We start from the raw sequence: 18,078 nt of genomic DNA, 5'->3' as shown, positions 1-18,078 counted from the left end.
TAGCTGTGTAGCGCTTTTGGGTGAATTAATAGAGCATCGCTGCAAAAAATGCTAGTGTGAATTTTGAACACATGGCATGTGGCTTCATTCGTGACTGCCATGAAGAGCTAAGTGAACGCAATCTTAATTAGTAATGGACAGCACAAAGGACAGCTACCTTTGGGAAAGCACTGATGAAGTGAGGTCACCAAATGATGAGGGTAGTAGAAGCAACGAGGATGACTGAACAAAAGTCATCATAGTCGTCCGCTTGTGATTGCGTTAGTCTGCATAGCGGTCATAGCACAGTTCGAGGCTCCAGTGAATAACCATAAGCCTGCCTCGTGTAAGGTCCATAACCTCTAGAAAGATCCAGGAGTGGGACATTACATGAGTAAATACAGTATGTGTAACAGGCAGCCTATAGTTCTGCTTGAAAGACCCACCTACCCTTTTCTATAGCTATTATTGCGATAGCAATTATATGGACACTCCAGGTGCATTTCCGGTGTCGGCGTCGCCCGTCATGTTCCGTATAAAGTCCAAGTGCGATAACATTGTGACCGCGCGCTGTATGCTGTGTGTGCAAGTAAAAGCGTGCGAGGGTGAGCTGGCGATAGTGGCTCAATCTTTCACACACAAGGGAGGGAAGTGGGGAGGAAGTGCGCTGTGAGGAGGCCGCTGTGTATGGCGTGGCCGCGCGGACCCTATCTTGACGGCAATTCGCGATGGGGGCAGAGCTTATGTGTCTAGGCGCACCGAGGGCTGATGGGTTTGTGTGCACTGTGTTCTCGTCACTTAGTTCGCGTTGACGCAAGGGGCAGCACGAAGGTCAATTCGCTCGTTCCTGCTGCCGCACTTCCTCACTCCAGCATTTTGGTAGAGAGTTTCTGCAGTCATCGAGTGAGACGTGTTCATGTTTGCTTGTGTGCATGCGACACCATGCTTGTTAATTTAGTTGGTAAGCGAATGTTTACAAGTTTATATGGCCGATAAAACTACTATCTTACTTCATATATTGTATTGCTATTGCAATCGATGCTTCGCTTTTCAGGTGAAACTGCGATTTTTTTGTAGCTTCAAGCAACCTGTCACAAAATTAGCTTTGGATTTACACGGTGGGCACGAGATTGTTGTGTCCCGGTTGCATGCATTTGCGTGGATGGCGGATGAATAAGGCCGTGACGAAAATTTGCCGCTGCCCAATGTGGAAGCAAGCACGCATTGCACAAGCTTGCCGTGACCTTCCAGAGTTCAGAATTTTTAACCGGTGGCAAATTACGCAGAACCTGGCAATGAAAAGGTGCCTGCTCATTACCATCAGCGCCGGCTACCCGCGGAGCGGTGATCGAATCGCATGATGTGTAGTTGGTCCTTTCGTTTGTCGTGCAGATAAGCCTTTGATAACCCTCCTAACCCACCGGCCATAAAGTTGGAATAGCCCTTTGGTATTTCTGAGAAAACTGGAAAGCAAAACTTTCTCTGCAATAAATAAAATTGCCACAAAACACAGGTCTACTGTTAAACTGAGAACCTTATTGGTGTTCAGTACAACGGAAAATCACTACTTCATTTGTTTCAATAGAGAGAGAAAAAAGAAAGCACTTAAATTCTATTCAACACTAATTCCAGACGTTCATATAATAGAACTGAGCTCTGTAGTCGGTGCTTCCATGCTAATTTGGTGTTCTCTTTGATAATAGTGCATCATACTGTATATACATCTTGATTTATATGTACCTAGGTTCCTGATGGCTTCCTACATTCTTGTTATTCAATGCTAAGAGACTCCCAAGCATCTGCAGGGCTGTATTTTCTTGCCTACCAAAATTTGTGGCATTAAATTCTGTGAAACATTTTGTGATATTTGGTTTGAAATCTACTATTTGGTATTCGCACACCCTTTAAGGCCCAGTGATATCAGCAATTCCCTTTGTAAGCATGTGATTTAGTGCATGCAAAAATCTACCACTTAAGTTTTGCAGGACAACCGCTTTATAGAAAGGTTAGGCTTCTATATATATATATATATATATATATATATACACACACACATACTGCCAACTCAGTGCACATCAGTCAGCTTTTGACATTTCTGTGGCATAGCAATCTTTTGGCTGTCACAGGTTGCTGCTTGTGCATGCACCCAAGGTAAATATATCTGGTAGCAAAGCTTCCATAGAAGCCCATACGTTCAAAACATGGCTGTTCATCGGCGGTTCATTCAGCTTAGCGCCATCTGTATGTGGAGGAAACACTTCCAGCGGAAGGAAAGATATGACGCCATATCTGTTAAAAGCAGAAGTGATGTTATTTTGTTTTCAAAGGCGAAAAATTTGTTTTGTTGGTCTGCCTTTGGAGCTATATACCGTATTTACACGATTGTAAGTCGACTCGAATGTAAGTCGACCCCCCCATATCGCTTGACCGGGGAAAAAAAAAAAAAGAAACCCGAGGGCGCATTCGATAACGAAAATTTATTAGTAGCTGAATTGGTCACTGGACTACTCGTCTTCACTAGTGCTGCCATCGTCATCGTTGCTGCGGTCCCACAGCGCGTCGTGGTCCAACGAAATTTCAAATTTGGCAAACGACCGCACCAGGACATCTTGCAGAACAGCAGCCCACGCCAAATGCACCCAACCACACGCAGGGAGGCTCTTTTGACAGGTCCGGTTGGCGTAATTTCGCAGTCTTCTGCCGCCAGCCACTCGTACTCACGGCGGAGCAGAACCTTAAAATTAAGGCGAAGGTCCGGGCTTGTGTCATGACCACGTCGCACTTCACTGACAGGGACCGATCACGCATTTCAGCGACGCTGCCGCAAGCTTAGCCTACAGCTCCTGAAAGCGTCCAGACTTCGGCACGTGGGAAATTTCTCACTTGCCGCCACAGGGTGAAAATTTCGCTTCGCTGCAGTCGGCACTCTCGCACCACCCGTTTAGAAACATCGAAATTGCGGCCCGCAGCGCAGTGATTTGTTTCTTCGGCGTAAAGGATGGCAGCCCTCTTGAACGCTGCTGTGAACGAGTGCCGAAAGATTAGTGGGCCTGCAGCACTCATGACGACTGGGGAAGCGTAGAAGTAGCACGTAGCCGGCAATCAAGTGGAGCGCGTCAAAAAGTTGGTCAAACCAATGCCAATGCCTTTAAGGCCTTTAAACAGAGAAAGAGAAACCCGCGAACGGTGTCTGCTCTTCCATGAACTACCGATACTCCCCGCAAGCGCCGCCGTTCTAAGGGTGCCGCCGCAAATGGGAACAGCGGCGCTTCCATCAACTATCGACACCCCCCATGAGTATTGCATGCACTGTAAGACTCTCAAAAATGTTGAAAAACCCTTCCGAAAAGCAAACAAACACGCGGGATAGCGAAAAGATACGGGTAGGACCATAGAGCAAACATAAAATTGTAACTACGTTGTAGCTCTCGTTGGTATCGCTTTTTTTTGGCGGGGCCATGTTTTGGTTTCGATTGTAAGTCGACCCCCCAACTTCAGACTTTCAAATTTTAAAAAAGGGGTCGACTTACAATCGTGTAAATACGGTATTGCTGCATAGCGCGCATGTCCGAGCAGCCCGCTTACGTGCAGCGCGGCGGGGTTTGGCGAGAGATGTAAACAAGAGAGGAGAGCTGGCCCGATAGGCGGAGCAACGCCATGAGCAACACCAACTTCCGGCTTCACTTTAGCTTCACAAAGAGTGATGTCAGGGTCTCTCCTGAATATCCTTCCTCCATAGCCGGAAGCAATCAGTGCGCTGGAAACACAGCATAGCCGCCATCTTGTTTGTTGATTGCCCATTTGAAGCGGCACACGTGTTGCTACCGGCATGTGACGACAGTTTTTGCACTAGGTGAGATCGTAGATCGGTGTTCGAAACGCGCGTTCAGTTTGCGTTTCCCGCGGCTGACGACTCAGCGAGGCCTAGGCCAATAACGTGAGGCAAAACTGAGTGCAAACTGATCGCTTACGAACAACAATCGCCGATCGCAGCAGTGCACTGCGTAATGTGCACCTCGATGAGAAAAATGCAACAAAAACGAGGAAATCTGCGCCCCACCGACATGGAGTTGTTTATGGCGCTTGAGATGGCAGTCACAGTATACAGAGTGTTACGCATCGGGCCATGATTGAACGATCGTCCGGGAATACGCATCCCTTGCTTCGGTAATGCTAGTTTTGGTGCCAGCCGAGAGGCATTGCGTGCAGATTTGACGCTGGACGTATATTTGCGTGAAAGGGCCATTATCTTGATCGTTTGCCTTCGGGTACACGAGATACGATCACTTTGGCACTCGGCACCGGACGCGTCGGTGCCTGCAGGCAACAGCGTGCGCTGGAGAAATGCTGCTACATGCACTGTTGCTCTGCGTCCGGTGCCGAGTTACGCAAAATCTCTCAAAAGTGAAGCAATTGACTGAGAATACTGCGCCATGACAGTACTGCCACTGTTGGTCGACGCATGTGGCGCACTTCGTACTGTCAGCATTGCGGTTCTATATCCTCGCGCAAAGCTTGCCAAAGTAGGGTAACGGGATTTTGACGGTAAACTTCTGTTCTGCGATGCATTACCTATCTGTGCTGTCTCTTTTTTCAACAACGAAATTCTCGCGAAAGCAAATATTTTAGTGTTCCCTGCTGATTTCGTTGCTGCGAGGTTCAACTATAACTCGAAAACTGTAATAGGTAGCTCAAAACTAATTTCAGTTATAATATCAGCATAACAAATCACTCCTGTGTGCTAAATTTCAACAATTTATTCCCATAAATAAAATAAAAAGTTTTCATTGCCACGTTCCCCCTGAAGTGCCTTGAAATAGGAGCTGGAGAGTTGAAAGTCGTTGCGAAACTTCTGCATGTAGGAAGCTGAATCAGATCACAGCAGAGCTACGTTGGCTAAGGCCTTTCCAACCTTCTGAAGAGCGGTTTGCATCAACATGCGAATTGATACTGCCTTAAACAGCTGAACTACTTGCAAGTCTATCATGAGGGTCCTACGACCAGGAAGCTCGTCTTTGTAGAAGGATGCAAGCACAGCCACTGTCGGACGTCCGCGTAGTTCCAGCGACTCATCGATAGTGATGGAAATGGGGCGGTCTTTCATCGAAGAGCTTACCATTGCACTGTCTTTCGCACTGACCTCATGTAGGTATTTCCAATATAATTGATCACTACCTGGTGTCGTGTGTGACGCTGGACACTTGCTTCGAAAGAGGCTGCCAAGAGGTCCATCAGCCTGGTGCAGTGGAATCCTAGCATGACAGAGCGCACAGTCAAACTGCTATGGGATGTCATCCGTATCTTGTCTGTTGGATCAAGCCTGTCTAATGCATTGTTCCAACAAGCTTTGCCTGTAACAAGTTGCCTAAGGGATAGGAATAACAAGACAATGTGAACAAATTGGATTGCGACCATGTGAAGTCTGTTCAAACACTTGCCATAGAAGGAAACTTGCACAATAAACAGAGAAACCGTATCAGGCTGTACGAAGCATGCTGCATACTCCCACACAGCCATAAATTCAGAGCACCAACAGTTAAAAAAGGACTCGCCTGTGTCTAGACGGCGCTTTTTCAGCTGGACGGGGCACTGTGATTGTAGATGCTCCGCAATTCTCGAGTCGCCTTTGCTGTTGGCAATGCTAACTGTCGCATGACAAAACTGGCAAGCAATGACTCCTTCAGGTGACGTTGACTCTTAAAAATCACAAAACTCCTTTACATACTTGTGGGAGAGCTTTCGTTTCCTTCCCATTTTGCTTGCCCGAAATGTCTGTACATGCGCTACAGAAATACATCATGCGAGCACGCCATGCTTTCCACCAGAAGGCTTTCTGCGCTTGATTTGGTCCCCTGGTGCTCGAGTGCTGCCAGGAAACCGTATATTAAGATGTCTCGCACTCCCGAGGGCGACAAGCCCTTTGTTAAATATGCGATGAGTGCGGTCTACGAGATACTGTTGATGTGATATAAAGTTTATATTGGCCAAACCGGCCGATGTATTAGTGACCGCTTGGAACATGCCCTTTATCAAAAGGCTTTCGATAAAGAATGGAACAGGGTCATATTGGCTGTTAAAATCGGAGTTTATCCGAAAAATCCGAATTGTCAAAAATTTTATCGCATTTTTTTCGAAGTTATCCGAGAACACGGAGCCCTACCTAAAATACATGTCCTAGATACAACACTTTTAACATCTGACCATTTCTTCTCTGGCATTCAGTTGCAATGTGCTCATTTAACTACCACCGAGTCCTAGTGATTCCACTTGGAGTCATTCAGTAAAATCTCGACTATAAGAATGTGCGCTATCTATTTGGTATATTTTACCCAGGTGGCTTTATACGAGAATAATTAAGTTTGTCCAGTCATACATTAAATTTGAGCCTGAAAGGGTTAACATGCCTTTTAAAACTTCATTTTGAGAATTCATGTGCACACATGCTTTGAAGAGTCCAGAGGTTGCATATAAACTGCTTATTTCTTCGTAATAATCCATTTTTGCTTGTGCTTTTAAAAAGGATGCTTCATGATGTGCAGTGTAATGAAATAGACATTTATTTCTTGGCAAATCTATTTTGCACTCGATTATTTGGACCGTTGGACATTCCTTCCGAGTCCGCAATATTGGATGATGACTGTATTCGATTCTATTTCAAAGATTGTTGATTGCGCAGCCTAGGTTCTACATAAGCCAATGTCCTGTAGTAGTACCAGATGACCTATTGCTACTTGGGCATATGCTGTATGTGCTGCATTGGGAGATGTTAGTGAAGCCTTTCCTTCATTCCTGATCCACTCCTAATAAGCTGTGCGATTGTGCCCATATTGTTTGTTGTAATTTGTCAGCAACACTTGACTGCTTGCTGCTTTCAGGGGCCAGACATGGACATGAACCTGGATGCCTATCATGAACAAATGTACTCTGGAAGCCAAGGACCTCCTAGTGGGCGCCACAATCCCTACTCTCAGCAGGGTGAGGCCTTTGTGCTCAGCAACAACCTTTGAGGCCACAGGAGAGCCCAAAGAGAATACGAGCTTGGCTAGGCGCCCATAATTGAATGACTTTACTGCTTTTGTTCACAAGCTGAGCTTCAGTCTTCTTGTACTTAGACGGAATGTGTGGAAACACTTATTGCCTTCACTTGCGACAGTAGTTCTGCAGATGTACTTGCCCTTTGTCGAATGTGCCGAAGTTGCATTGTGCAAAACTTGTGCATTGATTGCTTGTGTTTACACGCAAGAAAATTGGCTCATGTAACTAAAGACAGTTGTGCTACTGTTTTTCTTATGAAACATACATATGCTTGATTTAATAGAATAAGTTAATCAAAAGTATGTAAATTAAAATGTGCTATGCATTGCAAAGCCTTTTGAAAATCACTGTGTCAGGACAGGAGTACATGCCAGTTATTTGCTTGCACATGTCAGGCTTAACAAACTGGTTTAATCACTAAACTTTACCATAACTATTTGATGTAAGCTTTTGTTATTCTGAGAGGCTTCATGAAAGATAAATTTATCAAAAGCATTTACAGCAGGCACGTTTCACATTTAATTTGTGATTTTCCTTGAAGCACGTTTTTGAGTATGTATGTGAATGCTGTGTGCTCTGCAACATTAGTTTTGTCTAAACAAAGCTTTTTAGTTCCCATAGTGAATAATTTTGCTGAAATGAATGAGCTTGGTTTTGAGACCACAAGGTTCAGGCGGGGCTCAGCGAGCAGTATGTTAAATGTCAGTCTGTAATAAGTGTGAGCGCATCCCCAGCCATGAACGCACTTCACGCGAAAACGCGACAAGCTTAAATGTGCGCAGCTCATCGCACAGTGTTTCGAATGCGATACCGCATGCGTTAATGCTCATAGGTCAGTGTTTGTCACCTTTTCAACTAACCAAGTTAACCACAGCCGTTTTGGTCGTAACATCTGCGACATGGGTCTCAAGGCCAACGAAATCATGCGCACAGTCTTTGTGCTTAATGCACTTGTTTTTCCTTGGAGCTCAAAGAACTATTGTTGAAGTGTCTGATACTGATCGCTTCAAAAACATTCTTTTCCTCTGAGCTGTCCTTTATCTGGAAGGATCATGCAGTGGTATGAACTTCGCTTCTCTAAGCATGCAGCACAGTGCATGCCTTGTCTGATCACCTACATAACAGGCACCCTGTGTTGCCTGAGTGCTGCATGTTAGTGCATGCTAGTTTTCAGACGTGCAGAGTTATCTATGCCGCCGAGTCCACTTATATCAAATTCGAATATAGCAAGTAATTGCCCATATCGAACAGTGAAGTCTTGCCTTGAATATCATTGGCAAAGGTATTTAAAAGTTGTGTACCGATATCTTCTTCCTCATCCCCTAGTGACATTTCATGTCCATGTCCATTTGTGTGCCTATATATTAAATAGTCATACCATAAGAAGCCAACAAACACTGACACCAAGGACGACATAGGGGAAATTACTTGTGCTTAATAAATGAAATAAAGAAACTATAAATTAATGGAAATGAAAGTGGATGAAAAAACAACTTGCCGCAGGTCGGGAACGATCCCACAACCTTCGCATGTCGCGTGCGATGCTCTACTAATTAAACTACCGCGGCGCCGTTTCCCCATCCACTTTCTTGGGTATTTATGTTTCCCTGGGAGTGTTAGCTAGTGCCACCACTTGCAGACCTTGGCGGCAGACGTTGCACATCCTTTCTGTCGCAGGCGTCACGAGAACGTGATCTTTTCCGATGAAGGCAACTGGTCAATAAACCCACGCATACTACCTGAAGGTATCAGTGTTGCCGGATTCGAGACCCTTGTTATTTAACAAACGAGAAGAAAGGCAGTTAACAGATGGGCCCTATTTTCATTAGTCATACCATAAGAAACCAACAAACACTGACACCAAGGACGACATAGGGGACAAATATATGTGACGCATTGAGTGATGCAAGAGCCCTGCCACAGTGAGGTGCCACTCCCCTCACTACAAATGCTCTGGCTGTGCCTCAGTTAACCACAAACACTTGTGTGAGGAGGCTTGCTTCAAACATGCTTATCACTCTCCAAATGACGAAAATTTAATCTGGAGCCCTCCATTGCTGAGTCTATCAAAGCCCAGGTGTTGGTTTTGAACGTTAAACCTCCTAAATCCCTCGATAACCTGTATGGGCATTTAGATCTGCATTGCAGTCAGAGGTAGAAGATTGTCTTGAAACATGCTGTGGACATCATAAAATAATGGATGTAAAATTCCGCTTGCCATCACCACGAAAATCAGTGTACTTAAAACCTAATTTTAACAAAGTAAAATTGTCCTGCAAGTGGAAGAACGAACTAGATTTGTCTCTGATACCCGAAAAATTTGACCCTTACACGCTGAATGTAGCACTTTCTGTGGGTTTCGCCACACATTAAGTGCAAAAGTTAAAAATTCTTGCATCCCCGTGTTAATGCGCTCTTGAGTAATGCTGGTCTTCCTCACCACTGCAAGTAAGCAGCAGCTCATTATCGCCATCACATTTCTCTCTCTCGCTGTGGTGAGAAGTGCGATCGCAATGGTGAGTCGCTGCTTGCGCATGACGGTGTGATAGACCAGTGCATCCGCTTGCACTGCGCAGGCTGGTGCAGCTAGGAGTGGCCTCCGAAGTCGCATTGGGGCAGGTGGAATCTTGGAGGCCACGGGTCGGGCAATCTTAGCCGACACGGCAAGCTTTGATGCCTTCATTTACACAGTGGAGTCATGTGAAAGCTGTGGATCAGCCTGCATCAACTGCGTAGTCCGCACGCTGTGTTGTGTGCCTCGTGCTGCTTTACCACGACGGAATTTTTTCTTGTGTTGCCGTGTGGTAGGTGGTTTCTACAACTGCGTTGCCATTTTGCTAGTTTCACGACGCCATAGATGAGCCAAAAGTGGAAAGCGGTAACGAAGGCGCAACGCATTGGAATAGAAGGCAGCTATCGTAAAAGAAGTTGCATCAGGTCCTAGAAGCCGTGGATTGCGCACACAGTAGATTCTATTGCTGTTCTATTAAAACTGCATCGCATGTAGGGCCATGTAGCAGTTCTGCGGACTGCAAACAAGATCTTTTATGCGTGGTTAAAATTGCGCACCCCACTCGGCATATACATATTGCAGTAAAGGGCAGCAGTGTATATAACAATCCAACGAATACAATGAAGTAATTTAAGTTTCCCTTCAACTTAATTATTACAAGATTATACTGTATATCATTAAAACCAGTGCTTCTGGCTTTCATTCCATCTAGATCACCTCTTTCTTTGTTTGGCAGACATAGAAAAATAGGGCACCTAAGTTGCCTATGCATACATGTCTCCCCATGTTGGGCACAGATGGCATTCACTGGGCAGATGGCACACAGATCCGACATGTGCATCCACTTTCGCCACTCAAAACATTGGTGTTTGTGAAAATGCAGCTTGCTGCAAAGAGGTAATTATTGGACATGGCAGGAGGCTTATAAACGTTTCTTCACTTCATATTTTACTTGTTGGACCAAGCTATTTCCAAGCTATTTTGACCCCCTTGGAATTCGATATGTTTGGACTCGACTGTAGGAAGCATCTTGCTTTTTCTTTTTTTCATTTTGCATGTAACATATTAAACAGAATAGTCAGTTTGGCAAGTTGGGTACTGGTTCATGTTTGAAGGGTAGTGTACCCACCGTGGTTGCTCAGTGGCTATGGTGTTGGGCTGCTGAGCACGAGGTCGCGGGATCGAATCCCGGCCACGGCGGCCGCATTTCAATGGGGGCGAAATGTGAAAACACCTGTGTACTTAAATTTAGGTGCACGTTGAAGAACCCCAGGTGGTCAAAATTTACTGGGTCCTCCACTACGGTGTGCCTCATAATCAGAAAAGTGGTTTTGGCACGTAAAACCCCATAATTTTTTTAAGGGTAGCGCAGAAACCTTTCGTCCCATCCAAGTTTTTGCATTGCCCTTCAAACATGATGCAGATATGCTAATAACACTTGGAGAGGGGGCTTAAGGCATTATTTCCTTATGGCATGTTCATTGCTGTATCTTAAAGTTGTGGACATAACACTGCACAATATGGAAAGTCCATAAGGAGAGTCTCACTTCAAAAGAATAGGCTCGTATAGTTGCGTTGGACACCGATAGTACCATGTGTAATATGTGCAAGAAGTTGATGTTGCATTCCAATATGTATATACTAAGGGCATACAAAGGTACGTTCGCTTTTGGCTAGCTAGGCTTCTGGTTTTGCAGTGTTTACTTTCACCAAGTATTAGTAAACATGTTTCAGCATGTTTTTAAGAAGCGGTGTATTTTGGTATGGGGGCCCTCTGTAAATGCTGAAGTTAGCAATGAAGATTACTTCTTTTTTTTGGAACCAATAAATCTGAATCTGGAGAAAATTACTAAAAGACCACGATCTTCAGCAATCTTTGTCAACTTACCTCTCGTACTTCACTGTAGATGATATTGCCTATGGCAGTCACCTCATTGCATAAGAAAAAGCACTCTTCAAGAATCAGTAAGCTGATCATGTTTCTCTGATTTGTATTCTTTCAGTTTGCCACGGGAAAAAAACATTTAAGTTTGCCGACGACAAAAACTGCTTTCAAAGAGTTTATATAAGAGATGCAAGAATGCAATTTATTTCTGCGTTAAATAGACCAGCTGCTTCAATGGCTGTGGTGCATCACACTCATTGCAAGGACATTTGTAAGGCTACAACAGCCAATAATTTTTTTTTCTTTTTCCTCCACCAATTTTACTGGTAGTTCCCTGCCCCTGCCCATTTAGCTTAAAGCCAAAACGTTGGGAAGCTTAGTCATAGCTTAATATTATGAGATTACTAAATGCGTGGTACTATTAGCCAGCTTAAGCCAGCAAAGTAAAAACATGTGGGAAAGATTATCAGCCTAGCATTGTTGTAGCCCAATAAAAGGCACCAGCTACTGAGCCTGACAAGGTATTTAATTTAATAATGGTGGCAACTAGGGAGCCTTTTTTGGCTATGTAACTTAAGCTGTCGAGCTTTTCATTTGTTAGGCTCACCATGGTTCTATCAGTAGCAAAATGTCCAGTTTATGTTAAGAATAGATTGTGTATATAATTCCTATGATTACAAAGCTATTTCTGATTGTATGTGCCCATGTCAAGGCTTCTATGTTCACCTACAGCATACAATCCTACCTCACTTTGTTACGCAGGTGTGCGAGTTCATTTCATTTCTTGATTTCAGTTAAGCATGTATCAAGATTTCTTATTGGTTCTGCATGTCTTAGTCCTCTGAATTCACATGGGGGCAGAACACCCTGCAATGCACTGCCGATGGATTGTGTTTGAACAATACAGTGTAGTCCACTTATCACAATAGTCACAGAAAATTAGAATCACCGTTATGTGGGCTGCAGTCTTTTTTCCCCCTCTATCCTTGTAAAGTGCAGCTTCAGGCGACTACATTTTGAAGACTTCTGTGTACAGTAAGTCCAGAGCTTAAGAAGCCGCTGGATAGAAAATGTGAGGTGTAGCTGATATTGCATGTTCGGCATTAAGCACGCTGTAAAAGAAAGAAAAAATACTTTGCTCTTTGGTAGGTGGGACCTGGCTATTCAGGCATTTCTCTTATGCTAACAGCAGCCCTTCATTGGCACTTTTCTGAGTTACTTCGAAAAGTAGCACAATTCTACAATTGGAGGCATTTGTAGCTATAGCCAGATCTGCTTCCGTACGAGGTATACACGCACTTGCCCGGCTGTTCTCTCATGGTTCAAACATAGGTGGGACTAATGTTGTGCTACCTGTTTTGTGCAAGAATCTGAGAAAGTTAGGAAAGCACTAGGATAGAGGGCAGCTAGCTGGCATACTTGACCCAGGGTGTCTACCTACTGGAAAAATGGGGAATTCTCAGGGAATTTAAATAGTCTGGAAATACTCAGGGAAAACTCGGGGAATTTGTGCCTCTATCGGGGAAAATTAGCTGTTATTTTATTGAAAGGGAATGAAAGTCTCAATAACGTTGGCTTGAGTAACAGAAAGGAATCGTAACAAATAATCTTTGACCCTGTGTCGTCCGCTGGAGGAGTTGCCAGTGTAAGTCTACGACCGACTTTCCGGGCGGCCTGGTAATTCGGACAGCTTCGCGGCACTACCTCGTACCCCATAGAGTAAGTACAGTCGAACCCACTTATAACGATATCGGCTTTAACAATATATCAGTTATAACAATGAGAAGCTGCTGCACTGTGAACTTTTGTATGTTTTCCATGGTGAAATAACTCTCTTACTACAATGCCCCGTTGCCGCATTGTTGGTTATAACGATGAAGTTTGACTTCTGGGTGTCCAAGCCGAAAGGTAGTGAAATGCGAAATCCTTGAAAAGAAATTCGAGCTGCTGCACGATGGGCCGCTATTCCAACAGTTGCTGCGCGCTCATTTTCTAGTCATCTCGGTGTGCCTCTCTCCCGTTGCCCTTCCACCCCTCCGAACACGAATGGGCTGCACGCACAGCTCGGCTGTGCCCACACTCAATGCCGCTCCACCCTCTGAAACAAAAATGAACCGCGCCAACTGCGCTGCTCGTATGTTGCTCATTGTTCTTCAGCGCAGTTCTGCGAACAGCTTAATTGCTCACGTTTGTCTTTGTTGTTTGCGTCGAAATCGTTCTTGGCCACGTGGTTTCTCGCCGCTGAAACGGAAGATAGCTGATCCGCCCGCTTATCATCGGCAATGCACGACGTTGCCGGTGGAAAGAAACTGCCCGGCTGCAGATTTTGAAACTAAGTGTTTCTAACCGAGGCGATCGTCGCGACCGTGCTTGCATCTGATAGCGGCGGCAGCGATGATGCAGTAGGGCAGACTGCCTCAATGTTGTCCTCTCACGAGACCCAGCAGATCATTCTGTCCTTTCGGGGCTTCGTTTTCACAAGGAACCTTTCGTTGCACTACGTGGAGCACCTGAATGCTTTGGAGAAGGATTTCTGCAAGCTTTGTGTAAAGCAAGGCTGACGGACATAAGGTTTTCTCGTGCAAGCCAGTGAGAAGTACGTGGTGAGATGCTTGTGGCGATCTCGCCTCAGCGTTTCTTCTGGATTTCTCAAGCTGACAGGCTGTTGCGGCAGCCTTCTCACACTTTTTAAAAGGCCCCTGCCATTTTAGTTTTCTCACAACAGCTCTGCCATCACCATATTTTGATTTTTTCATGCTAGCCGATTATAGCAATTATCGGTTATAACAATGGAATTTTCGTGGCTCCTGAATATTGTTATAAGTGGGTTTGACTCTATATAAGAACGTCTGAAATTTCGGACGCAAGAAAACTTCACCATCTGAATGCAAGCCACCACCGTCGCCTTGAACCAGTGCACGCAGAGCCGCTGACAGCCATAGCCACCACCACGGCAACGCTAGGGCTAGCTGCTTCGACGTTCGCTATTAAGCTTCTTGCCTTTCTGTGTTGCGTTTTTCAATGAAAGACTCCATCTTTGTGGTTCTCGCGATTGGCTTCAAAGCTCAGAAAGCATGGCACATTGCATATAATGCTGGTTCCCGGAAGTCAGCTTCGCTTCAATACAAAACTGCTACGTGGTAAATCATACGCGAAAGTGTTGCAGTGAAGCATAATGAGCGTGGGAAGGGTCACTTGTCGCGGGACACAGTATATATGTATTCCTCAATTATACACGCGTGCACCCGCCATCTTCTGTCAGAGTACGAGCATCGATATGCATAATAAGTGTACTGGAAGGCCTTCAGAGCTTTTTGAATGTGCCTGTGGCGATTTGAGACCCTAAGGACAGTAAAAGACATGCATTCGTTTTTTAGAACTGTCCGATTTTTCGGACGTTTCCACGGCCAATGGGGAGTCCGAAAAATTAAACGTTGACTGTACAACTGACCAAAACGATGCTTCAAATGGTCCGTGGGGCAACCGTGTGGCAGAAGGAGGAAGAGAACAGAAAGGTCCTACGCATTGCGTTAATGACCGGGATAAGAAGCATGCCACCACTTCTTTGAATGAACTTGAGCTCTAAAAACAGTGTTGGCTAATGCCGAGATGCAGGTGACCCTCATCCAAACCAAAATAAACTTTTTAAAGGAGTGAAACGCAACACTGAGTCATTTTGCAGGGTCTGACCGTCAGGGTAGTTGACGTTGACTTAACAACTGTTGAGGGACTCTCACTTGTGACCAAATTCAGGCCTCATACCTCTATTTGTTGATAGAAATAGCGCATATCCGAAAATATCTACTGGTATATGCATCTACTTTTTTTTCGAATATATTTTATTCGCTGTGAATTTTACTAACCCTTCCCTTCCGTTTCCTTTTTGAATAAAATACTACTCCAGTTTGAAAAGTCGCTTTATATTCTTCAACATGCTTACTAGAGTGTGACATTATCAGGCGACATGGTGTCAGCCTGTCTTGACATAAAACAAAAGTTCTGTGTTACTCAGGGAATTTTACAAATGCACTTGGGGAAAACCTGGGAAACTGGAAATTTGGAAATAACTTGGTAGACACCCTGTTAACCTGGTTTGGTTGAAAACACTATTAAGTGGCTTCAGTATCTTATCAGTTACGATAATGACACTGTGTATTATGTCGTTATAAGTGGACTCCACTATATTGTATGGCTTGCAGCTGTTGCCTGATTGTGCCATGTTTAACTTTTTGCTATGTCAAATGTGCAGGTTATGACAACCAAGTCCCCATAGACTCTATGCAAGGACTTGACTTGGGGCCATCACAAGGTGGACATAATTACACCCCGATGGACACAGGCATGGACCTTGATGCCCCGGGTGACCTAAATTTTGACCCTCTTGACCCTTCCCTTCCTGCACCAGCTCAGCAGGACAGCAGTGGCCAGCTGGCTGCCTGGTACGATACTGATCTATAGGATTCCAGGAGCTGCTGGCCATAGGCTTGGTTCTGGCTCTCCCCTTCTTCATAGATTTTTTTATGCATTTCTTGAGCAGCTAGAGTGTGCTTTTCCCATGAACCATACGTTTGGGGCAAGCATAGATTTTGATCCCTCTAAGAGTGGTGCACAAGGGGGACAATTTTTGCGGAGAATCTTTGCTCCTAATGCTCTTGGTTCAGGAGGCACCTAGTAGAGGCAAAGAAGTTGGAGCATGCTGGCTGTGTCAAACATTAAGGCCACTTTTTCTGCCAAGGTCCCTAATCATAATAGTGGCACACCTATGGGATCTCCATAACTGTGTTTGGTGGCAGCTTTTCTTTTTGTCTTGTCTGCCTTTACGTCCATTGTTTTTTAAGTAATGCAGTTAGTCTTCCCCACTTCTTTTTTTTTTTCCTGTTCTGGGCAGTCAATGCTATGCCAATCTGTGCTCCACTGCTTCACAAAGCAGTGTAGGCTTAGTTCTATGTGCATCATCGTTTCTTTAAGTGCCATGTTTGGCGTTTGTACTTTTTCATATTCAGTGTCCTTCAAGATGGCAATTATGCTGATATTTGTTACTGTCAGGTTACAAGGAATGTGTAGTATTCCATTTGTGTTCCTTCTGCCACAAGTGTTGTGGCTGTTGTGTTGCAATATCAAAATCTTGCCACCAATTGTTCGTATTTCGGACGTTTATATTAACCTGGTGATACATTTTTACTCTTTACCTAAGACATACTTGTATTTACTATCCAGCATGTATGTATTAATGAGACATCCACATGAGAATAGAACAAGTTTTCATTTGTATTAGGTGGCATAAGGCAGTGTGGGTATACTTGAAATGTCATTTTATGTATGTGTCTGTGCACTGTATCAAATAAAGTAGACAACATAAACTTGTCCATTGTATTTGTATGCTGCTGAAATAATCTTTACTCTAGGCAGTCAGTACATCTGCAATTTTCTGTTTTATTACTGTATTTTCAGTTCTTAATTCAAATACATACAGTAAATCATCATTTACTCAAACTGCATCTCAAAATATTGGTTGTCTAAATTTTCTTTTTCTTGCCGAGATTTTGCATGTTTTTCATGCCTTAGTTAGAAAAGCTTTTTGCGGCTGACATCTTGACTTTTGAAAATACCTGGAAAAAGGCAATAGGGCAGTGTCTGCAACATCGCTTGCACTTGCTTTTTACCCTGTAGCAGGTCACTAGCCAAGCCAGACACCACGCCGGGTTTTTCTCCCCCTTCTTTCAGTCTGTCACCGCTCACATGTACTTGCTCAGTCTCGTGAAGGGAGGGTGAGCTGGGACTCTGTCATTTGAAGACAAGGTGTTTTTAGTCAACTTCAAGCAGTTGCCCTGCCGTTAGAAACTTCAGGCAGTTTTGGTGTATCTGGGTACCTTGTAACCACTTCAAGAAAGTTACGATTGGTTAGGTGACTTGTAGGTGTATGAACGTGACAATGCTATTAAATTATACCTCATCAGGCTGAGAATATGTAGCAATAGTGACCAACAAAGGATATAACGAGTGCAAGTAGCCATAAACAGGGCGGGGTGCGAGTCTGTGTCGTCACCCTCTGCCGTGCTGCCACCAAGTCCCATATAACCTAACCACCGCCCCCTACGCCAGTTGGTGTGGAGTGTCAGAGTTCAATAAGAGTTGAATAGGGTGCCTCTTTGTGCACGCGCTGCCATGCACGGTAGTGGGGAGGGCGTATACATAGAGGCATCCTAGAATTCAGGAGCTGGGTCAGTAAAGCGCATCTGAGCGCGCATGCGTGTTGTCATCCTTCAGGGCGCACGCAAAAGCGGCACACTGGCTTTACTGATCTCTACGCAGTGGCTGGCCTTGACAAAGCAGCGCACTATCTCGTAGTGTGTGAAGCAAAAGTAGTACTCCAGCCACTCCAGTGTAGCACAGCTGCACGATGCAGTTCCACTATGCTGGCAAAAAAGTGGATGCTCATACAGTCTAGTAGTGTCTCTCAAAGTCTGCGTGACCAGCTGCTTTTGGTGTGCTTTGGCATGGCTGGCGTGGGAATAGAACGTGCCATCTCACACTGAAGCCACTACACCAGTGTGGATTGCACACTGGCCAGCAGCATGCTGACCTACAGTTTGTGTGCACTGAAGAGGGCGTGCAGAGTTTGCACCTTCACCAAACAAGAAAGTGCTTGCGCGTGGCTCGCGTTTAA

The 18,078-nt window shown here is 44.7% G+C and overlaps 1 protein-coding gene across 1 annotated transcript in view; it reads left to right on the top strand.

The window, feature by feature from the left end:
- arm (armadillo) overlaps nucleotides 1–16,775 on the top strand; it is a 55,349-nt gene extending 38,574 nt beyond the window's left edge. The window contains exons 14-15 of the mRNA XM_075677813.1: nucleotides 6,855–6,954; nucleotides 15,661–16,775. Coding sequence (XP_075533928.1) covers nucleotides 6,855–6,954; nucleotides 15,661–15,869 — 309 coding nt within the window. The 3' untranslated portion in view covers nucleotides 15,870–16,775. The remainder of the gene's footprint in view (nucleotides 1–6,854; nucleotides 6,955–15,660) is intronic.
- Nucleotides 16,776–18,078: the final 1,303 nt, after the last annotated feature.

Source organism: Dermacentor variabilis, chromosome 1 (assembly GCF_050947875.1).
Source record: "Dermacentor variabilis isolate Ectoservices chromosome 1, ASM5094787v1, whole genome shotgun sequence".
NCBI classification, from domain to species: domain Eukaryota; kingdom Metazoa; phylum Arthropoda; class Arachnida; order Ixodida; family Ixodidae; genus Dermacentor; species Dermacentor variabilis.
This window is presented reverse-complemented; position numbering and strand designations above follow the sequence as displayed.